The sequence below is a fragment of the Papaver somniferum genome, unplaced genomic scaffold (genome assembly GCF_003573695.1).
Source record: "Papaver somniferum cultivar HN1 unplaced genomic scaffold, ASM357369v1 unplaced-scaffold_18, whole genome shotgun sequence".
Lineage (NCBI taxonomy): Eukaryota > Viridiplantae > Streptophyta > Magnoliopsida > Ranunculales > Papaveraceae > Papaver > Papaver somniferum.
The window spans coordinates 1,675,166-1,700,184 of NW_020627707.1; the positions used below are offsets into that span (position 1 = coordinate 1,675,166).

The following is a 25,019-nucleotide window of genomic DNA, read 5'->3' on the forward strand; positions in this document are numbered from 1 at the left end:
GAGGAACTACATTACGATATTTGCCTTCCATAAGTATTTCGAATGCTTCAGTTTTTGGATTATAACAGCAAAGATCAGACTTGTACGAAAGTAGAACTTCACCACTCTTTGTTAAGGCAAATGGCCATGCGTTCTCACCTACGATTGGTATACTGAACTCCTTGATCCAGGTCCAGAAGTCGTATCCTGCTCCTTCACATCATAATTACTATTCTCACCTTTTTTCCTCAGGAACCATATGTCTAAGAATTTATCTCGCGTTTGGTGAACAAAAGATAAGCATCCTCCCAGTACCACAAGTTCAAAACGGTTTGTCACATTTGCAGCATGGACAAAAGGTGGTGTTGGGAGCAAGTAGAACTTCTCTTCTGCAAGATCGAAAGACAGAATCTTTTGTTCTCCATCAAGCCAATGAAGTGCTCCATTTGCATACACGCCAAATTTGGAACAACCACCTCGATAACCGAGTGTATTAGGTAAACGCAGTGAGTAAGCAATTTCTCCAGTGTCTCTCCAACCACTGCAACTACCACCCCCAAGTGTATATACCTGGACCCGCGCCAGCGGTTGGTCCTGAGTATAGTATATTTTTACAACTTTGAACTTGTTTGTAGAAGGATGATAACCGAAACCACACACCATAGAAACGAGCTTGATTCACCAGTAGCTTCCAGTTTCGGGAAAGTCATGTATTCTCTGGTAATAGGATTACTAATGTAGCTAGGCTCATAGACATTGAAACGTTCAAAGGGATTCAAAAGGTTGATGTCCAAGTCATAAAAGCAAATCAACCCGTTACTTGAACCAACCATTGAGTGATCAGTAATGGGAGGCTGGTTGATCCTATTAAGTTTCTTATCAGACTGGTCATCATACTCTCCATAGTACAGTTCAATGTCGCATTTTGCCTGAAACTCAAAACTGAAAAGAAAACCAAAACCAACCTTAGAACCATTAGCAGAGGTATGACATGGGTAGCTGTCGTCGTTCATAGATATTTTCTGCAGGTACACATGAGCAAATTAAGGATGGTGAAGTAGCTTTCACACTAGTCTGCACTGTAAGATTGAATCAGTGGGCAAGCGAGATAGTATGTCTGTGATAACTTCTGACGGGAGACTGTTCACTAATGAAACTTGTATCACTCGGCAAAGTTTACTTTTTCTCTTTGATCTCAATACATGTGGATCGACCGTCATCAGTCTTGTATCTGTGCATGAATATAGGTTTCTTTTATAGTTAGTTATAAACAAATCTATGTTGTTGTTAAAGGCGAGCAAGGCGTCCATAAAGGCGCCCAAAGCGCGTCAGACAACATAGGTTCCAACACAACAACATATAGCCAAAGAAACAACTTAAGATCATATAACCATATAAGATTCGAGGAAGATGTATACCTTTTTAAGGTTTGGCTTCAGGCACTTGCACTTATCAGTTTTTGCCACGACTATGTTTCTGGGAAATAAAAAACGATATTATCAATATGTAATTCATCGAGAAAAAACAGTACTCAAATCATTTTCTATATATATTCCCTTCACTACCAAATCAAAAGAACGAACAAAGAAGAAAAGAAAAAGCAATGGATGGTCACATACCATCGCCTGCTGGATCAGTTCTTCAAACATCTACGTGATTAGTTTGGTTTTTAGGTTTTCTCCTCTGAAATTGTAGTGGTGTTTTTATAGAGAAACAAGATCCATATTTTGAGGTAGTTATCAATTTGGGCGGGAGATTCACTTTGGCGGGGTTATTTGCCTCCAAGAGGAATGTAACTGTAAATTCGGGGTTAACTTTATTAATCCTTCATTAACGGAGAAAAATCATGTGAAAATCTCGTGGAATATCTTTATAGACTTTGAAATATTGGATCGAGATCCGTGACCACAAAAGAAGAAGAAAAAAAATGGTGGCGAAAAAGAGGTGTGTTGGTGATCTTAAAGAGGCTGATTTACGAGGAAAGAAAGTACTTGTTAGGGTTGATTTAGATGTTCCATTGGATGACAATTTGAACATTACTGATGATACTAAGCTAAAAGCTGCTCTTCCTACTATTCAATACTTGATTCGTCATGGAGCCAAAGTTATTCTCGCTAGTCATATTGGGAACCCACGGGGCGTTATGCCTAGTTTCAGCTTGAAGCCTCTTGTGCATGCATTGAGTGAGCTAATGCATAACAATGTGAGTTTTGTCAATGATTGTATAGGGGAGGAAGTTTTTAAATCTGTTGCTGCAATTCCTGATGGAGGTGTTCTACTCCTGGAGAATTTGAGGTTTTACCCAGAGGAAGAGAAGAATGACCTCGATTTTGCGAAAAAGCTAGCGTCTCTGGCCGATCTGTATGTCAATGATGCATTTCGAAATGCTCACATAGCTCATGCTTCCACAGAGGGGCTAACTAGGTTCTTATCGCCTTGTGTGGCTGGATTCCTTATGCGAAAGGAACTTCATTATCTTGTTGGAGTTCTTCAAAGTCCCAAGAGGCCATTTGTTGCCATTGTTTCTGGTTCAAAGCTCTCATCTGAGGTAGAAGTTGTTAAGTTCATGATGGAGAAAGCTGATGTTCTCATTGTAGGTGGAAGTATGGTTTTCACATTTCACAGGGCTCAAAACTTATCTGTCGGAGCATCCCTTGTGGAGGAAGACAAGGTTGGCCTTGCCAAATCATTTCTTCGCAAGTCCCTGGGGGTCAACAAGAGAGTGCAGTTGGTATTGCCAATCGATTTTATTGTTGCTGACAAATTTGCTCCTGATGCAAACAGCAAGAGAGTAGGAATGCTTGCAATCCCAGGAGGTTGGATGGGATTGGATATTGGTATGAATTCTATTAATACAATTAACAGAAAACTCGACAGCGCAAAGACTGTCGTGTGGTATGGATCTATGGGAGTGTTTGGGATGAAGAAATTCAGTGACGGAGCACAGGAAATTGCCAAGAAGCTGGCAGAGATTAGTGGGAAGGGAGCAAAAACCATCATTGGAGGTGATGACTTAATTGCAGATGTGGAGGAAGTAGGTCTGGAAGAGAAGATGAATCACATCTCAACTGTAGGATCAGAATCTCGCAATGACAATGTTTCAGCGAAATTATCAGTGACACAGTACAACAGCGTCGCAGAACAATTTCAGAAATGATAAAATAAATGACATCAGCTAAGATCACGAGAAAGATATGATAATTCTGCGAAAATTAGAGAGTTTGCGAAATTAACATCTGTGAGGCTGCGAGAATGTCGCAAAACATACCCGAAAATAATGGACAGATTAGCTGCCATCCACTATGTATTTCCTTATAAATAGTCGTTCGAATTATAAAGAAAAGAGAGATTTTTTTTGAAGTAAGAAACAAATAAATAGGAGAGAGAAAGTTTAGACCATAGATCATTCTTGGATTCTTTATCTTTTCTTGTAAGCACATCCAAAGATTAATCAATAAAATTAAGAATACAAACTTAAAATGAGTTGATTAATAATGAAATCACATGAAGAGTGTAGTGTAGGATTTCCTGCAACTACATCACCCGCGGGAGATGCCTATAAGGCACTTCTAAAATGCAAGACACTCCCTGGAACTTTCGCTCTAGATGATGATGCCTCGGCTTATTATTGATGTTTTTGGATGCTGTTTGGTCAGTGACTTTCCTTACATTAATAAACTACAGTATTTACTAGCAGTACAATTTTCATTATTTTAGTTTACAACTAAGAAAAGAATAAAAAAATCATTTAACACCCGAAGATCTTTCTTTTCTCTTGTGAACAATCCAATACTCCAACAACATTTTGTGTTTGGAGGATGTTGTAGCATTTAGTCGATATTTCTGACGAAATGCGCCTTGGGATATACTCCAAATGCCCGTTCAGAGGTCGGCCGAACCTTAAAAACCTGACATCACTAGTAAGGTTCCTCAGATAAAAGTCTTCAAACTGCAAAAGTAACCAATGGCTAGTGATGAGCCCAAAACTCATCAATCAATAATCAAGAGAAACTAGAGTGAAATGTCAGATAAGGAAGAGAAGAATATCAGACAAAAAGTAGACGAATACATATAATCAGACAAGAAGATTACAAACTCAAGAGAGGACATCAATCCATCTCCATTCATAATCAACATAATAAATAGATACACCACCTATATATACCAACAGCCATAAGTGACCACCTAAAACTACCCTAACTACTCCACAAACAGTACGTACATATCAATCATATTACAATCAGGGCCTATCAGCTAGATATTACAATCAATCTCACGACTAAATAAACTGACATCCACGTAGTTTCCAAAATGTTGATATTAGTTTTCAAAATGTTCCTAAAAATGCAAACCATTTGGCACACGAGTTGTGTCAATATGCAATGCATGGAAATGTAAATAACTAGTGGAATGCTAATTCTCCACCCCTTTGTATCTTTGCAAACCTCAATTCTAATGAGGTAGTTGAATAAAGTTTGAGCTCTATTGAGCTCCTTTTCCCCTTCAAAAAAAAAAAAAAAAACTGACATCCACGTAGAAATGTTTAACCAAGTCAATGAAATACCCACTTAGAGATTAGACCTTAGTGATAGTAATCATTTCCGTGTGAACTATGTATGAATCATTAAATATGCAATGAAATCGCAAATTACCCCCGAGCATGAATTTGTGTTGCGTTGTCACTTGGGCGCATGTTACAAAGTACTTATAATAAGACATGCGAAAGAATGTTGCATTGAGATCAAACTGCAAAGGTATTGGAATTAACTCGACGGCCATTTGCTGGCTGCAGAGGATGAGTGGAAAGCTTATACTGGTTTGGAAAAGGGGCCGGGGATTAAATTATTTTTGGTGCCTTTTTCTTCCTATACATAGTCCTACGTTTATTACTCCTAGGACTTGTTGAGCAAGTATTCTGGTCTTTTAATACCCGAGAAATGAAGGGAAATGTATAAGAAAATAACTTCAAATTCATAAAGGTGTTGCATCATTATGATTATCTCACGTAAACATATATAATGAAAATGAAACTCGAGATTATTTGGTCTTTCGAAAACAATTATATAATGAAATTAACATACTAGATTCTGAAATTCAAGCGTTTCAAAATAAAACAGAAAAAGAACATCTAAAACAACAAAAAGAATAATAATCACTAAAACAATTAGTACTCAATGAGATATTTTCATGCACTGCTCAGCTTTTTTTATGAAAGCTATCGTCGGGAGGTACGGATTCACCTTGTATCTTTTTCTGGACCTGCACTTTTTTCAAGCGCTTTCAGCAAAACAAAGCTGGTCATGTGAGGGACTACACTGTAATAATAGCAATGACAAAGCTTTTGCATGGATATAGTTTTCACAAAATTAGTTAAAAAGACCAAAATCAACAATTCCTGGGTGAAATGGACGGTTAGATTTTGATACTATTTAAATGGACAAAAATGTAAAAATAGGCAGGATGTAACCATTTCATCGTGCACATTTTCAAATATTTTTTCTTATTTTTAATTTACACACATGATGTATCCAGTTTCATCCTTGTTATTTTTTGAATTTAAGCTGATTTCATCCTTACTATTTTATTTTTTTTGGCCATTTCACCCAAAATATTTTTTACTCGTCCATTTGAACCGTGATTTAAAAATATTTGGACAAATGACCCATTTTCCGTATAGTTTTTGGATCATAAGAGAATACACAGGAGCTATAATTCATTGACAGTAGAACTTCACCGCTCTTTGTAAGGGCAATTGGCTTTGCATACTCGTCCAAATTTGGTTTTTTTTGGAGAAGATAAAATTCATTCACTAGAGAGTGCTGAGCTAGCACTAAAAGAAACAACACACAGCTATTCAAACTGGACAATACAAAACGAGTAAAGGGGAGTGTAAAACATGGAACAAAAAACATTTCCTCTACTACATGTTTGAAGCTAGTTACTACTTAAAAACCTCCCAACCGTGCATGAAATCCACAAACTTAAAATGCTTAAAGGATTCATGAACTCTCGACCAACTGAATAAGGAAGCCTTCACTTGAATAATAACCCTTTCTACTGTTTTTTTCCTTATTGCGGAAAACTCTATCGTTCCTTTCCTCCCAGATTTGCTGCCATATGGCGAAGGAAAAACAGAATTTAAGAAATTCCCTTGGTTCGGTCCTGAATTTTAACTTCCAAGACACAACGAAATCCATACATGAATCTGGTGGCCTCCATCTAATTTCCAACAAGTTTAGGAAATGATCCCACACTTTCTTTGCAAACTCACATTGAATAAAGATGTGTGAAATTGATTCGTGTTCTTGATGACACAGACAACAGTTAATGTTTGTGATTTCCATCCCTCTTCGACGTAAACGATCAATAGTTGGTAATCCATTCATTGTTGCAGCCCAAACTAGAAATGACACTTTCGTTGGGATGGCTGAATTCCAAATGTAATTCGACGGCATTCTGCGTTATCTTGCTTGAGCTTGAGCTTGAGCTTGTCCTCGTAACTGTTGTTGTCCATCAATCATTTCGTAACAAGAAGAAACTGAGAATTCTCCATTTTTACCCGGAGTCCATGACCTTGTATCTTCTTCTGTTCCTAAATTGCTAGGATCCCCAATAGTTTCAATGAGCGCAGCAAAATCACTTATATTTTCTTCTCTGAAACCCGATTTAAAGCCTAAATCCCATGATGGAGTTTGCAACCCATTTCTGTTCACCATTCTGTGTATCACTCTTCCTTTCTTGCTCGACTTTCTCCAAATTTTAGGATAGAGCTCCTTCAAGGGTTGAGCTGTTTTCCAACTATCTTCCCAAAAACGAACATTCTTACCACTCGATACAATTTGCTTAGTCCCACTTTTCAAAATTTTTGATTGCTTAAGAATATTTTTCCATAACCCACACCCTTGAGTCTGGTTTGTTTGTGGGGCAGTCCATGCCTCTTCATCACCTCCGCACTTCTGTTGGATGATTTTGCGTCATAGACTAGATTTTTCTTTTCCATATCTCCAAAGCCACTTAGTTAACATGGCTTGGTTCATTAATCTTATAGATTTAACCCCTAAACCACCTTCTTTTTTGACCTGCACACCTTTCGCCATAAGACCCAATGCATCTTCTTTCCATTTTCAGAGTCTCCCCAAAGAAAATTACGCATGATTTTTTCCAGTGTATTTGCTACTGATCCTGGAATTGCAAATAAAGAGAGATAATATATTGGCATCGAGCTTAAAACACTCTTAAGAAGGATCAACCTCCCTCCTGTCGATAAGTATTGTCGTTTCCATGACGCTAGCCTTTTCTTTAGCCTATCAATAACCGGATCCCAAATACTTATCCTTCTTGAAGAACTACCAATAGGAAGTCCTAAATAAGTAATTGGAAGACTTCCAACTTCACACCCCAGTGCGCGAGCACATTCTTCGCAATTACTGGCAGCATCTCCTACTCCAATAACTGAAGACTTTTCCAAATTAATATTCAATCCAGTAATTTGTTGCAGCTCAATTAGGATTTGCTTTAATGTCGTAAACTGTGCAGGATTTGCATCAAGAAACACAACCGTATCGTCTGCAAACTGTAAATGCGTTATTGGCGTTCCATTGCTCTTTACTTTGAAACCGCTTATTAACCCATTTCTTTCTGCCTTCTTCATAAGAGCTGAAAATACCTCTGCGACCATTAGAAATAAGAACTACGAGTGGGGATCCCCTTGCCGAAGGCCTCTCGATCCCTTAAAGAAGCCTGTTGTTGCCCATTAACTATAACAGAGAACCGCATATCTTCATAACAATTTTTCATCCACTTTACCCACCTCCAGCCAAACCCCATTTTCCGACCAATTATCTCAATAATTTTCCAATTGACATGATCATAGGCTTTTTCCATGTCTATTTTACAAATGATCCCTGGTTTCTTCTCTTTTATTCTCGAGTCTATACAGTCGAACGCAATCAAGATGACATCCAAAATTTGCCGTTCACGAAGAAATGCCCCTTGCTCCAGAGAAATGACCTTTGGAAGTACCACCTTCAGCCTATTTGCAAGAACCTTAGCTATTATCTTATAAACACCCCTGATTAAGCTTATCGGCCTGTAATCTTTTAAGTGTGCTGCTTCAGTTCGCTTTGGTAGTAAAGAGATAAAAGTACACTTCATTCGCCAATCTAGTCGACCTTCATTGTTGAACTCATTAATCACTTTTGGATAATCATCTCTAATTATACTCCAGCAAGTTTTAAAGAACTCATTCGTGTATCCGTCGGGTCCTGGGGATTTGTCGAGACCAGTTGCGTTCATTGCTTCTAGGACTTCCTCCTCTAGTATATCCCTCTCTAACCAACGTTTATCTTCACCGCTAATCTTTATGAATTCCAAATCATCCCCCTTTGGTCTCTCTACATTTTCTTCTGCGTACAACTGCTCGTAATATTTCACTACTTCTTCTTTAATTTGCACCGGATCTGTAACGTCTTCTCCCTGAACCTGTAGCTTGAAGATGTTATTTTTCCTTCTCTTTCCATTCACAATTTTGTGAAACATTTTGGTATTTCTTTCACCATTTTTAACCCAGTTGGTCTTAGCCCGTTGCTTCAACTTTCTCTCCTTAACAGTGGCAAGTTTAGAGTATTCACTCCTTAATCTCAATTTCTCTGAAAATTCTTGTTCAGTAATATTATCTTCTTTTTTATCTATCACCTCGATGCCCAAACTGATGTCTTGCATTTCCTTTTCCAGTTGACCATACTTATTTTTGCTCCAACACTTGATTAAAACTTTCAGTTCTTGTAGTTTTTTTGAGAAAATGAAACTAGCAGATCCAGAAAATTCATACTCTGCCACCAAACATTCAAATTCGCAAGAAAGTCTTCATCTTGCAACAAGGAATTCTCAAAGCGAAAAGGATAAGGACCCAACTTAATACCACCTCCTCTTAAACTGATCGGGTGATGGTCTGATAAATTTCTACGAAGTAAGTGGTGAGTCGCTTTAGGAAACTGATCTTCCCAGTTATCCGAAAAAATAAAGCGATCAATTGTATATATAATTTGAGGACAAATTGCTGGCCTCACATTGAAAGTTAGGCCAAAAGCTTGAATTCTAGAGTTTCTGGCCCCGACCAATAAGAATTGGGAGTTCTTAGAAGTTCCCGACCAATAGGAATTGAGAGTTTTGAGATCTTTTCGGTATGCATGATCAATATTTAGATACCAAACCTACTCGCCAAGCCAAACCGATACCCTAATTCGTGAGCATGAAAATAAAACCCTAATTTCCATTTCTGCAGCCGATTTCCCTCTGCCTATTTTTCTTTGTTTTTACAGCACCAAGAAACGTTTGTTGCCGATAGGAATCGACGGTTTCCATATCTTTTTCTTTAACTATTTTTAGCTACCCATCAAACATATAACGTGATGTTTACCCCCATTGTTCCAACATATATAAGGAGGCTTCACCTCTCTTCCTGAAAAAAAAAACTAATCTCAAAAACCTAATTCTCATCTCATCACTCCTAAATCTCTGAAAAAAATGGTGAAAAGAGTACGAACTGTAGTATTAATGAGAGTCTAAGCACGTCGCATAATCGATATTTAGGTACAAAGAGAATCAGGAATGCAAATCCACTTATTTTTACCTTTTAGGGTTTCTAAATTCCTGATTTGGGTAAACGATCGATACATAATTGGTTATGGATTTGGTCCTATTTCGCAGCAGATTCATTTTCCTAAAGGTAGTATATTGCGTAGATTTTATGAACATAAAGAATTAATTTCTCCTCTGCAGTGTTGGAGCTCATGTTCATTGTTTTTATTCTTTGAGGTAATCTTAACTACCATATTTCTACCATGTTTTCTGTTGCAGGGTTTAAGAAATATTGTGTTAAATTGGAGCCTATGATATGTATAGATTAGTGTTTGATATTATGGTTTCTCTTGCGGAATGTATCAGGAAAAAAAAACGTATGGTTTCTCTCCACTCTGTCCATAGTTTGTACAAATTGTCATGATGGATTAATCATTCTTAGGTTGCCAGCTAGACTAAACATGCTAGCATCTGTTTTGTTTTGTTAGATTCAAAAAATTGCGCATCACATCCAGATTTTTGCATTATATTTGTAAACTGATAATGAATACTAATGAATGTCCAGACAAAAATTGAACCAACTTACATTGTTGACATTGGTGTGCTTATTCTGGATACATATATTAATCTTTGGATGGCAAATAAATGTCTGGCATCGAACCAGCTTATGTCTTTTATTATAGGTTTCGGGGTTAACAAATAAGAGGCAAGATGCACACAAGTACAAGAGAAAAAGAAATTGTGTCAATCTGAGGTATGATATTCTTAATGTTGTAACTTAAAGAACTATGGCGTCCTTATTTCCTAGATGTTGAGCTCCATGCATGGCTTGACCTCTGGATAGTGAAAACCTATGGGGTGAGAACATCATGGTACACCACAATGGAAAACTATGTGTACGTACGAGGTATGATATTCTTAATGTTGTAACTTAAAGAACTATGGCGTCTTTCTTTCCTAGATATTGAGCTCCATGCATGGCTTGACCTCTGGATAGTGAAAACCTATGGGGTGAGAACCCCATGGTACACCACAATGGAGGAATGCAGCACGGATGGGGTTGTAGCAAGCAAAGGTACTGCTCAATCTCCATGAAATAAATTTTATTTGTGGGTCCTTGGACAACATTGTGAATTATAAATACACATATGCAGCTCGATGGTTTGTTGAAATGCATCATTAGTAAATACACATAAAACTCGACGATTGAGAGGTCATGGTGACGAGCATAAGGTATAAAAGCTCTGTTGGTTAACTTTATTATTATGAACTGTGTTCTTTATATACAAGTATGTGGAAAATACTTAGTCCCAAGATATTTAAAAGTATTCACTCATTAGTGAGTCTTAGTTGTAGGTCAGTTACACAGCTTTTGCTTAGTTGTTGCTACTTATTGCATAAGACAGGGCCCATGATGTTAATATTTGATTGGATACAAGGTGTGTCAACGGTTGAATCAACTGTCAGGAGTTTTACACTCTAATTTTGTCAAAAGTGGAAATCTCTTCAGGACTTTGTTTCTGAAGAGAAGCAAGATGAAGGTAAAATCTCGGCTTGGTAAACCCTTTAATCCCGTGAATCATTTTCTCTCAAATATCATACTATCATTATCTTACTCCCATTATAATAATTCTCAGGTACATGGTTCTCAACCATGTAGCAGTGTGTTCGACTCCCACATATGACACAGTTATTAGAGTAGGATAAAGCCTAAAAACCTTAAATTGGTCTTCACATAGAGTTGTTAGTCTCATTTTGCACAACACCTATACTAGAAGGAGTCTAAACTAAAACTCAATGTGTTAACAGAGCAGAAAGTCCTGCTGCGGATGGGGATCCAAATTTTAACTTGAATAACAAGTCAACAACTCAACCTAGGGAAACGATGCAGCTCGATGATGAAACAAAGCCACAAGAATATGGTGAACACAATGGCCAACACGATTGCACAAATACAGGAGAAGCCGGTGGGAAAACTAGAACGACATATATTTTGACTTCAGAAGTAGTTGGGAGCTGGGAATTTAGCACGGCCTCAGTTCACGGGGAGAATGAAAATGAACGGAGGGGAGTTAGAGATACAGTTGGAAGTGGCAATTGAATCTTAAGAAGATGGCCAGGCTGTGGGGAGTCAGATTGGGGGTTCAGCTGCTGCTCTTGGAGCCTCTTGCTATTTGAACAAGTTTGAGCCAGGATTGTTATGCTATATATGATAGTGCCCAAATTGTAGCCCCTGAATTTAACCAAAACATCTCCGATGGTGGTGGTATTGGTTCAGGTCTAACAAGGGAAATGGGTGATGAAGGATCTAATGCAGACCATGAAGACGGAAGTAATCACGACGGTGACACTAATGTGGGAGTTGATCACGCATGAGTGAGCAAAACGACGATCCACTATTTAAATGACGTTGATGTTACTAAAGATGATTCTGTAGGATAAGTTGACAACAATTTTTTTATAAAAAAAAGATGTAGCCATGTAAATATGAGTTAGAGTTCTTTCCTATGTTCTCTTTCTACATCATCTTATCTTCTCTTTATTCATGTGAATAGAAGAAATTAAGCTAGCCAGTTTGTACGTTGTTTTTGATAGGACACACATTTATGAGATGATAAATTGAACGAAACCTTATTATAATAAATTAACCTACTAATAGACGCATTAATTTCGTATTGCGTTTCATTGCTTGAAGAAAGTGTAAGTTTTGTTCGCTGTTTGTTATAAAGAGTATTAATTTGTTTGTAAACAATTTATTTTCGGAGCTCCTAAATATGTTAATTTGACCGGTACTAATGATGGCTTCCATCTAAGCACTTTCAGAATGCTTATGAATGTTGGAAATTACCTACCTGGGAAACAATTGTCGCCACAATTGTTTTAGTTACTGCTACAGTTATCTCAAAATTGCACGAGCTAAGTTAATTCAATTAACTTAATCCCGCGCAACGCATGGGTAAGATACTAGTTCTAGTTAAAGTTGCCTCACCTCGCATGCTAGACCAAGTGTAGCAACCTCCTAACAGAGGCAAGTCGAATAGATTATGTCTTCGCATAAACGAATCGAATAACCTGATGTGCGTCGTAGTTTTATTATTCCTGTTCTTCTCAGCAGCAAAAAGAATACAATTAAAGTCTCCTCCCAAGCACCATGGAACATCCTGCCATCTTCTTTTTACTTCATCCAACTCTTGCCAAAAGTCTTTACTATGTTGTACTATTTCATCTGCTGGCCCATACACATTGGTTAGTATACATTCGAAACCATTTTGGACAAACACACATTTAATTGTCACCGAGTAATTTAGAATCAGTATATCATCAACTTTGATCTTGGTGTCATCCCACACTGTTAATATACCCCCTGCAGCACCCCTTGATGGTTGAGCAGCCCATTTGTGACTGTTGTTTCCCCACATTAAACGCACCATTTGATTAGTTACCACTTCTGTTTTAGTTTCTTGAACAAACAAGACAGTAGCTTGTTCTTCCTTCACCAATTGCTGAATTTCCCCTAAAATTCCTTCTTTTCCAGCTCCCCTAAGGTTCCACGATAATATGTTACAATCCATTTAATTTAACATACCCTCCAAGCCCTACAGAAATGCTACCTGCGTTGACAAACTTAGTTTCCTTCCATTTCTTGAACTGATTATTTTTCTCAATTGCTTTATTTTGCTTTCTTCTAACCATCTCGTTAACCTTCCCATTCACTTCTTCGTCCCCATCTTTTCCTTAAGTCGTCCAAATTTGGTATACTGATATCATTTGTCCAGCTCATTAAGTCGTACTCCTGCTTTTCCTTAGTGTCATAACTATAATTACCTTTCTTCCTGAACCATATGTCTAAGAATTCACCTCGCTTTTCGTGAACAAAACACAAGCATCCTCCAAGTACCTGAAGATAACATCTCGTCCCACTTGCAGCATCGACTGGTGATAGGAGCAAGTGTAACTTCTCTTCCGAAAGATCGAAAGACACAATCATTTGTTCACTGTCAAGCCAATGAAGCGCACCATTTGAACACACACCATATGGGCGGGAATGCTCACTCGTCCACATGTCGGCATTTTCTTCTAGATTACAAAGTGAGTCAGAAGCAGTTTCCCCCACGTCTCTCCAACCACTACCATCCCCAAGTGTATATACCTGGACGCGTCCCAAGGATGCCCAATACGTATAGTAGATTCTTACAACTTTGAACTTGTTAATAGAAGGATGGTAACCAAAACCACAGACCATTGATTCGATCATGTCTTCTTCCAGTTTTGGAATAGTCATGTACTCACCGGTTATAGGGTTACTAATATAGCTAGGTTCATGGACATTAAAACGGTCATCTAATTCACGAAAGCAAATTAATCCGTTGCATGTACTAACAATTTAGTGATCACTAATGGGAAGCTGGTTGATCATTCTAAGTTTCTTATCGGACTGGCCATCATAATCTACATAGCACAGTGTAATATTGGTTCTTCGTGGATTCGTTTCTGAAAAAAGACGACCAAAACCAACCTTAGAACCATTTATTTGTAGGTGCTTATCAACAAATGAAGGATGGCGATGGAAATTTCTCCATGTTTTGCACACTAGTCTGCACTCTAAAATCGAATCTGCTGGCAAACGGGAAAGTATATCTGTGGCAATTTCTGTAGGGAGCTTGGTCAGTACTGGTACATGTATCTCCTGGGGAAGTTTACACCTTTTCTTTGATGATCTCAATACACGTGAACTGATCGTCATAATTTCACGACTCTTATTATCCTCCAGACTCCTGATGAAAGTGGAAGATTCGTAAAACAACACAAAATGGCAACTGCTGATAATACAATACTATATGCGCTAGTTTATCTGAAATATCATATAAAAATATAATGGGAATTTTAATAAAATGTCACACTTTGGTTTTCCGGTTTAATAAAATGCCACCGTTTTTTTCAGAATTTATAAAATGCCACACATGTTAAGTTTTCTGTTAAGGGCCACTTGATTAGTCAACTGTCATTGAAAAAGTCCAAAACATGTGGCATCATTACCAAACTAACCTTCTCAATTTCCTGACAATCTATGGCTGCACAGGACCGACCGACCTGTTGAGTCGGACCAATAAACCGGCTATATTATTAACCGTTGATCTGATAAAATTTTCTAATCCTAGCCCTCTATTTCATCACACATATAATAACTTAATCCTAAACTAAGAGACACTCACTTCATCTTCTCTTCTCGCCTCTCTTTTCCTTTTTTCCTTCTTCTTCTTACAGTCACGACCACCACCAGAATCACCATTTTCTTTTTCTCTTTCACCGATTACTTCAATTTATTTGGGAAAGGGGTAAAGCTGTTCCTAATCAGATTTTTTTGGGAAAAAACGGGGAAGATGTTGTTAAGGTTTATTACATAAGGGGTTTTAATTGGAAGGCTGTAAAATCAGAAAGAGGGGTTTCATGATTTCCTGTTAATGGCTAAATTAATTGTGATTTTTAATTTTTTTATAAGAAAATTTATAAGTGAAATAGATTTGTTTGATTGTTGGATTTGTGTGAATTGTGAAGTTTCAGATCGAGAATTCGTGAAGTTTCAGATCGAGAATTTGTGAAGGATTGAGTTTTTGCAGATTGAATTTCCATGGAGGTTTTAAAATTAGGAAGAAGAGAGAAATATTGGTTGGATTTATTTGAGCAGGAGATGAAGAATTGATGTGGGTCTGTAATGAAATTTCTGTTGCTCATATAAGAACATGGGTTTGATACATGATATTGAATCTAAGATGAAGACAGAAGAAATTTGTGGTTTAAATTGATTTGTTTGTGGCAGTCGAAAGAAATGGGTACTTGAGATGAAATTGAGAAGATGGTGGTGCTAGGATTTTGAGGTAGTTTGGCCTAGTGGATGTTGCAGCTGCAGTTTGTATTGAGTCTGTAGTTGAGAGAGATGTTGAGATTCAGTAAACAATGAAGAAGAACTGGGATAGATGAATGCCTAGGTTTTAGGTACAAATTGCAGCTGCTGTTGTTGCATCGATTGAGAGAAGTTGGAGATGAAATGTTTGAGTTACTGTTGTAGAAATAATGTGTTGATGCTCATAGTGTTGCAATGATGGAGAGATGTGTTGTAGCCTATGTATGACAGATAAGTATAGATTTGCTTTTGAGATGACAAGGAAGTGAAATTGGTGGAAGAATAGAATTTGCAGAGTTGTAAATGATGATGTTGCATGAAGGTGTTGTTAGTGAAAGTGAGCTGAGAATGGCGTTGGATTTACAGAGAAATAGTGTGATGCAGGTGGTGATGCAAGGAATAGGCTGCAATGCTGAGAGATAGCAGTTGCAAAAGCTACATGCAAAGTTCAAAAGAATTTGAGCAGCAAGAATACATCTGCTGGTGAACGCAGGTGTTATACTGGCTTAGTGAAGCACCACTATGGTGCAACATCAAATTAGGCGGTGCAATGTTGACTATGGGATTTCACAACCGATTTCAGTTTGATTCAACTCGGTATAGAGTTACAAGTTAACTCTCTCTACTAAATCACTTGTTAACTCGTCCTAGTTAAATGATTCAGGGGCTTGAATGTCATTTTATATGGGCAATTTAATGACACGTGTGCACTAACGACAATTAACCGTTTTCTCAAAAAAAACAAGATGGAAATAGTCAAATGTATGACATTAAATAAATTTTGAAAAAACAGTGGCATTTTCTTAAACATGAAATTGGAAGTGTGGTACTTTATTAAAATCCCCAAATATAATAACTTGCCGTGTAAATCTTAAAACTAGATGCACCTGTTATATGCGATATCAACATCTTTTTCAATTAGATTAAAGGTTTGATTCATATCTAACAATAAAGGAACGCTACTACAGAAACTTCAAAGAATCAAATCATCAATATTAAATAAGCATGCATATAAATACTTCGAGGGAGATGTACCTTTTTTTAAGGTTTGGTTGTAAGCTCTGTCACTTTCATATGCTTCTGTTAAATAGAAAAAGATAGATATCATTTGTGAAAGTGATAAAAGAATAATGAGTTATTCACAATGTTGTTCGAATCACTAAAACAATTATTCATATTTCTGAAATCAAATGTTACAAGAAACCATAAGCATGCAAAAATAAAAGATAACCAGATTTAGCAGTAAAAGCAAAGATCAGGACATACCATCACCACATATAGATCAGTTCTTCCTTTCTTTTTTTGTGTGTTTTCCTTTGAAACCGTAGTGGTGTTTTATATGGAAAACAATTATGGTATCACTTATGTTAGGTAGTTATCGTATTCAAATTTTAGATCGTAACAGTTGATTGAGAAAAATCCTGCGGAAATTTCTTAGAATATTTCACCGTTTGACTTGAAAATAGTGGGTCGAGTAGTCCACTAAGCCACTATCTTAGGAGGGACTTCAACTGCTTAAAAAAACTACTCGTATGATGATTCACAGTCATTAAACCAAACACGTGAAAATGCGTACGTGATTGCCAAGTAACCGTTTTCTTTCCAAAAAAATAAAAATAAAAATACTGAGAATTAAACAAATTGCTCTCAAGCCTTGAGTTTGTGTTGTGGTGCGCACGCACGCTACAAAAGCAACAAGACATGCGAGAGAGTGTGGAAAGCATGCATTGTGATCAAAGTGCTCCCCCTGTACGGGAAAATTAAATTAGATGGTATTGGGTGCAGCAGCGTCAAGGTAGAAATTGGATACCAAATATAATCCATTTGCTCTTTTAAGGTTTCAACAATTACTCAGACATGCAAACAATTCATAAGATAAGAGTTCTCTCCTTTTCACCTTTCACCTGGTTGGGTGCATGCATGCATTGTTGCATTCTTTCAGTGCTCCAAGCCTGGACAATGGAAATTTATAGTGGTCAACCTTTACCCTTGGAAGGTCTCCCAGCACATTAGTTTGCCACCCCACTTGAAGCCATTGGCCTTCTTTGACAGTATCCTGAAGAAGTTCCTTCCATCTTATGACCTTCATTTCAGAAGCGGTACTTAAAACTACATATGATTTGGGCTTGATAGATCTAATACAGTTAGTAAATCAAGTTAACACGTTTTTTACTGGTGGAACGGCCATCATGTGCCACAAAATAGGAGATTCGGCATCTATGACAACATTTGTTGATGCTTGGGCCAGAGCTTCATGTCGCTAAACCAGTAGTGCAGCAGATGTTCAAGGTATATTCAGAAAACATTTCTGCACGGGACAAGGTACATCAACGCTATCCATTTTGTATGGTGCTAAGTCATAATTCTCGCAGTTATGAATTCATTTTTATTTGTTTTTGGTAGAACATGTAGCTAGCTCGTTCATTTTCGATACTTCATGGAATACGTGCACTCAAAGCCAAAGAAACCAATCACCCATAGGCGAAGAATCCTCTAGTGAAATCGGTTACAACACTTATATGGAAGTGTGCTTCAAGGGTGGCACATGGAAATACCAATGAACTGACCACCATTACTGAACTGTAGTCGAACAATAAACTAATTAACTAGTAGAATACATAATGTGTAACACGTTCTCTTCCTGTAGTCATCCATCCTGCAGGCGATTTCTCTTGATTCGAACGAATAAACTGGCTAAAACCACCGGGACGGTCAAATTTATGAATAGTTGCTCCTCGAGGAATGAACGTTTTCAGAGAAAGGAGGTTTTCCACTTGAGCATGCAGCTGATAATCCATGTACGGGCAATGAATATTCTTATCCTGGCCAATACCACGCCCAGGGGAGATTCCTTTCATCTTAGTTTCAAAGATGTCATGAATTCGCCCACTACAGGTGGAAAGGGATCCTTTTACCACCTTGAGACGTTCCATTTGGAAATTGTAGCAAGTAAGACATTCCCCGTTAAACCAATATAATAGCACCTGATCAGCGAAACTCAATATACGTGTAGGAGGGGTAGTAGTAGTTGTAGTCTCAAAGAAACTACTGAAAAGAGGTGGTAACAAATCCCCCTTCTTAAATGTAACATCAAAAAACTCCTCCTTGGTCCATACTTGGTCGACCCTGTCCCTGAGCATGTACATATGAACCTTAAAATGACAACAGCAAAAATCTCGAAGACGATGGCGACATTGATAATGAGCTTTGCGGATTACCACAATCTTCTCAGAAATTGCATAACAAGGATACCCTTTATACTCCAGAATATGATGATCAACTACTCTAAGTAGATTAGGATTCATCCTTGTTTTCCTCGCCGCCGTAGTACATTCAGTTGGGAGTCGAATAAACTGAATCTTCTCGTTGTCAAATCAGAGCAATATTCCCTCACCTCCTTGTTTATAATTAGCTATCCTCCAGAAAAGATCACCCCCGCAAAGGGTGGCCGATCTACGGTAATTTCTCCAAGCTCTCGTTACCATTATTCGCCTATGAGGAGATGAAAATGGTAGTGACATTTCAGAAGTCTTAGTAACTATCTTTCTCCATGAATTAGTTCCCGATGTAATAACCATGCAGACAAACAACTGCTCGTCTTCCTTTTCCTGATTCGTAGTACGAGTAGTAAAGATGATTACAACCTTGTATTCTTGTGACGATGACTCAAAACCAAAACCATGACACAAATGTTCACCTCCAGTACTAATAGTAGGATCACAATACATGAGAGCAAGTGTTTCACCTCTAGCCGGGTTAACGATATAGTTACTAGACTATGGTCATCATCAGAATGGATCACTGGTTTAAAACAAGCTAAACCATTACAATAACCTACTAGTTCATGAACCGTTTTGACATTTAAGAACATCGACAACTTATAATCAAGAAATACAACATGATCATCATCACCATCATAATCATCAATATTTTTATCACTGTCATTCCGTTGCAAATTGAAAAGGTAAGCCTTTTGAAAATGACTTCCGCTGGATACATTAAGGAGATTAAAAACAAGTTTCTTATGGCTTTGAAGAGCAAAGTGATGTGCGGCAAAACGCGCATCATTGAAAATAGAATTGTACCACAACTTACTCACGCAACTGTATCGAGCTAGTGTCCGAGCTGGTAATCTCGTTGCAATATTTTCGATCGCTAAATCCTCTGGGAGCTTTTTACATAATTCGGCGTCGATTTCTTTGAATGTTTCCTGCTTTCTCTTCTTTGTCTGATGACCTACATCAAGAACAGGAATGCATGATGATGACATTTTACTCTTTGTCACCGACATAATACTCGCAACTTAAACCCTAAGAGAAACTTTAAAGCGGAATAGGAGGCTACAGAGAAAGGATAAATGGGGGACATTTTAGAAGAAGATTATTCACAAAGAGATATCTTAAGGAAGGTTTGGCTTTGGAGTCTTGGATACTGTACACACAAGAAATTGGACCTCATCATTAAGTCGAAAGCTCAAAAGTTAATCTGGAAATCAAAATTTTGAAATGACTTTATAAAAGCGAAAAAAAACTTAGACTTCTAATATCCGATAATGACTTTTGCTCCATTTGTGGAGCATACGCAACCAATTATTTTATTTTATTTTTTGATAAGAAAAGAACTTAATTATGAAAATTAGTGTATTACAGTAGACATGTCTCTCTCCAGTGATTCTATAATGAATTCTGGAGGATTATTGAACCATTCACAATGGTCATTAACTCTGGCGTACTTGGCTAGGAGATCTACCACACTATTTGCATCTCTTTTAACTGATTGACATGATCAGGTTTGAAATGTTTTCAACAAAACTAAACACTCTTGGATAACAGAATTTGTTGTCCAGCTTTTTTTTTTTTTTTTTTTTGAGGGTAACCAGATTTATTTATTATTTAAGTAGTAATTAGTTATTGGTTACATTTCTTGGATAGGTAACTCCCATCCTATCATTTCGTACAGTTTGCTGTAAGAAGCCAGGGCATGTATTGTCCCAGCATCTAGTTGTTGCCGGTCCTTGATGTTGTTGTTGATCCTCCACTGCCTTATTGGCAAGTTCGTCCGCCGCTCCATTTCCTTCTCTCAGAGTGTTTGTGATCCGACATTGCTGAAGTCCTTGTAGGTTTGCCTTTAATTCTGTCAGCATTAATTGAAGATACCACGGCTGTTGATCTTGTTGTGAATGTAGCAGACATAGCAGTGCCTGTGAATCTACCTCAAACCATACTTTGTTCCACTGTTGTTGAGTTGCCATCCTTGTTGCGACGAGTAATCCCCATGTCTCTGCTAGTATGGCCGTAGTGATGCCAAGTGGGATTGCTAACGCTTTTAGTACGTCTCCATCCTCGTTTCTGCATATGATTCCGGCACCTGCCGTCCCCGGATTCCCTTTTGATGCGCGGTCGGTGTTTATTTTGATCCAGCCTTAGTCCGGAGGGATCCATCTAATCTGTATCGTTGTAGTTGTTGTGTGTCTCAGCGCTCGCGTGTCGTTCATTGTTGTTGGTCCATTTGGCATGATGGGTATTGTATGTTGTTGTGCCCATTGGTATTCTTCAAATAACACTAAGATTGTTTGGTATGTTTGTGTCGGTGTCTGCTGTGTTTTGTTATATACTTTGGCATTTCGTGCCAACCAAATATGCCAAATAGTAAAACCAAACATAGCTGACGTCATTGTTGAGTGATTTGTAGAGATGACTTCTTCGATGTTTAGTCGGCATTTGAGAGTATGCGAAGAAGGATGCCGTTGATGATGTCGATGCTGATGTTGGGGCTGTTGCAGATGTTGTTGCTGATGCTGCCGGTGCTGATGTTGATGTTGCTGCGGACTCTGCTGATGATGTCGATTATGATGCTGACGCTGATGCTGATGTTGATGTTAGAATCTGCGGGCATCCAACTTAAAACCAATTGGCAATGAGTGGACAGGCCCAAAGGATTATAATATAAACCGCAAGATCTTAGATTGCCCAAACAATTTGGGACTAATAATCTCAACACGCCCCCTCACATGTAGCCTCGTTGGGTCTAACACGTGGACAATTAAATCGGGTGACGCGGAGTAAAGGCGCGGTCAAAGACTCGTCGCAACAAATAGCCTGCTCTGATACCATGTTAGAATACGGGTATCCAACTCAAAACCAATTGTCAATGAGTGGAGAGGCCCTAAGGGATTATAAACCGCATAATCTTAGATTGATCAACAGTTGATACTGCCTTGGTTGGGTATTTTCCAGGCTTCGACCTAAATGTGTTATGATGAGTTGCCAAATAGATTTCGAGTTGTTGCATTCAAAGAACATGTGTTGCTCTGATTCCTCTTGGTGATTGCATATTGGGCAGTTGTTTGTCGCCATCATCTGTAGACGGTGTAATCACTTGAAAGTTGGTAGGCCTTGAACCGTGACTTTCCACAAGAAAAGTCTAATTTTTGGTGGACATTTCAATTTCCATAGTATTTTGTAGTCCACAGTATGTTGGTGTTGGATTTGGTTTTGTTGGGTAGTGCTTGGTTGTTGGGTGAGTAGGGTGTATCCTGATTTGGAAGTGTAGTGTCCCTCTTTTGAGAATGGCCAAACGAGTTTGTCTTTTGTTGGATCCGGTGGTAGATATATGCTGATGGTGCATTGGGCCAGCTGGGTGTTGAAGGTGTTAAAGATTAGTGGATGATTCCATGTGTTTGACAGTTGATCAATGAAATGTGAGATGAGGGTGGAAGGCGGTAATTGATGTGGAATGCTTAGGTTGGTTGCTGGTGCTACCAATGGGATCCAGCTCTGAGTGATTGTTGTGTCTTTGCCACTCTCAATTTGAGAGAATACATGTTCCTGCAAAAAAACAGACAGGTTAGCTAAACATTTCCAAAGATGAGTGGCTTATGAGTGAGGCTTTGGGGTTTACAGAGATGGTGTTTGTGTTTTGAAGTATTTCGGTGCACAAATGGATGACCAAACTAACGTCGGAAATTGTTGTAGGTGCCAAAATCTTTTAGCCAGCAGTGCTTGGTTGTGTTCTCTACTCCTCCTTATACCCAGTCCACCCAATTCTAATGGTTTTGTCACTGTTTCCCAGCCAATTGGGTGCATTTTCCTGGTTTGATTATCATGGCCCCAAAAGAAATTCCGTGTGATTCTGTCAATCTTTTCATGAACTTCCACGGGAAATTGTTGCTCCTGCATGATATGGTTTCCCGTAGGTGTTAACGCCGTTTTAATCAGCACCAGTCTGCCAGATTGGTTAACACATTTGGCAATCCATCCTTTCGCTTTCCTTGCAATTCTATTAAGGAGTTCCTCATGTAGGTGTGCTGAAAGGCAGCCATTTCTGAATTTGATACCCAAGTATGTAGGTGGCTCAGTTGTGGTATGCATTCCAAATTCCTGTTGAAGTCTCGTAATTTCATCCGGTGCTAAATGGGGGTGGTGTATCTGAGATGACTTGTCTGCATTGATAGCTTGCCCTGCCGATGCCGAGTATTTGGATAGAAGGTTATTGAGTGCCGCACACGATGAGGTATCTGCTAGGCATGTGTTAGCAAGTCATCAGCGTACATCAATTGAAGTATGGTCGGCGCATTATGAGCAATTTTGATTCCCTGCAAGGTTTTCTGACTTTCAAGGACACCGAGATTAGTCGATAGCACTTCATCACATAGGATAAAGATGTACGGTGATAGAGGATCTCCTTGTGGAGTCCTCTATTGGGTATTATCATTCCATGAGCCGCCACATGAATGTTTAAGGAGTAGGAAACTGAGGTGACACATTGCATGATATACTCGGTAACTATGGCGGGAAAACCCTTTTTTTCCGTAAGTAAGTCTAATGAAGCCCCAATACAGGCTATCATAAGCTTTTCTAATATCGAGTTTAAGGGCAATCTTTGGTTTTTTGGTAGGTGGGGAGCTACGGATATGGTGGAAAAGTTCAGTTGCAATGGCAATGTTGTCGTGAATGGCCCTATTGGGTACAAATGCACTTTGGAATGGGCTTATCATGAATTGCAATAATGGTCTAATTCTATCGACTAGGATTTTCGCTATTATTTTGTAGCTGACATTGCAAAGCCCAATAGGTCTCATGTCACTTGGTTTTTGTGGGTTTTGGTTTTTAGGAATGAGTTTGATGTTGGTGTGATTGGTAGGTTGTTGGAAGGAGGTGGTGTGAAAGAAATGTTTGACCATGGCAGTTACCTGACCTAATATTGTGGGCCAAAAAGTTGTATAGAACTTACTAGTGAATCCATCTGGGCATGGTGCCTTGTTTGCTCCTATTGACTTCGCCGCTTTGTGGATTTCTTAATCCATGATGGGTTGGGTTAGTTTACTGCATTCTGAAGCATAAATTCTTGGTGGGATGCAGTCAAACAGCGAGTTATCAATTGTTGTTGGTGTCGCCACATATTGGGATTTGTAGAAGTTCATCAGCAGGTGCTTTATGGTTCTAGGATCCGTTATCCATTCTCCCCTCTCGTTTTGTATCTGTGAAACATGGTTGATCCGGCGATGTATTGTTTCCTTGGTATGGAAGAATGTTGTGTTTAAATCTCCTTCTTGCAGCCATTGTATGCGGGATCTTTGTTTCTAGTACAACTCATAGCATTGACACAGCATCTCATGGGTGTGTCGAAGGTCACGTTCTTGTTGAAGCCAGCATTGTAGTTCAGGGCCCACTAAGCAGGAACGGGTTGATTGGGCTTGTTGGATTGCTTGTTCCGACGCTTTGATGAGGGATGGAAGGTGGCCAAACGTGGATTTACTCCATTCTTGCAGTGCAGTAGCCGTTTTCTGTAATTTGCGGATGAAATCTATTGGTGGTGACGCCGCAAAAGATTGATTCCACGTCATTTGTACAACTTCCGGCATCTGTGGGTGGAGGAACCAAAGATGTTCCATCTTGAAAGACCTTGAGTATGAGCATTTTCCTGGAGAATTAGTGGATCATGATCCGAGCCTAGTCTTGGGAGGTGTTGTATGACCATTTGGAGATGTAGATCAAGCCAATTTTGGTTTCCCAGACCTCTATCCAATCTCTCCGTAATGTTGTTATCTCCGAGTGGGTTATTCGTCCATGTGTATGGATCGCCTTTGAACCCGAGATCAATAAGGCCATTAGAATCAATCATCTCATTGAAGAGAGTACCATGATCATTCTCTATTGGTCTTCCTCCTTTTTTTCCGATTACGACAAAACTTCATTAAAATCTCCCATGAGCATCCAAGGTAAGTTGTGTTGTGGGATTAGTGTGTTGAAGTCTGTCCAGAAATCCCATCTCGCCGATGGTTGTGGTGGTCCATAAACGTCGGTGAACATCCAAGGTTGAGTAGAGTTGAAAGGCAAAATGTAACAGTGAATTAAACTTTGATTAGCAACCAGAACATTGACAGTAAGGTTGGGTTTCCATAGCAAGCATAATCCACCTTTTCTTCCATTACAAGAAACATTGAAACAATTATCATATCCTAACATGGTTTTCAAAAAAGAGATGTGAGAGTTGGAAGATAATGTTTCTGACAGAAATATGAGTTGTGGTGAGAATTTGTGAGAGTATTCTCGTAGTT

At 38.6% G+C, this 25,019-nt stretch overlaps 2 protein-coding genes across 2 annotated transcripts; one reads left to right on the forward strand and one right to left on the reverse strand.

Moving 5' to 3' along the window:
- The first annotated feature begins 1,906 nt into the window (after positions 1-1,906).
- LOC113337816 (phosphoglycerate kinase 3, cytosolic-like) lies at positions 1,907-5,353 on the forward strand. Its single transcript, XM_026583398.1, has 2 exons — positions 1,907-3,049; positions 5,264-5,353. Exons 1-2 carry the CDS (start codon positions 1,907-1,909, stop codon positions 5,351-5,353), a joined length of 1,233 nt encoding a protein of 410 aa, XP_026439183.1.
- Positions 5,354-18,834: 13,481 nt separating this feature from the next.
- LOC113337817 (putative F-box protein At3g52320) lies at positions 18,835-19,730 on the reverse strand. Its single transcript, XM_026583399.1, has 2 exons — positions 19,356-19,730; positions 18,835-19,236 (listed from the first exon to the last, which is right to left on the reverse strand). The coding sequence occupies exons 1-2, from the start codon at positions 19,728-19,730 to the stop codon at positions 18,835-18,837; spliced, it is 777 nt and encodes a 258-aa protein (XP_026439184.1).
- Positions 19,731-25,019: the final 5,289 nt, after the last annotated feature.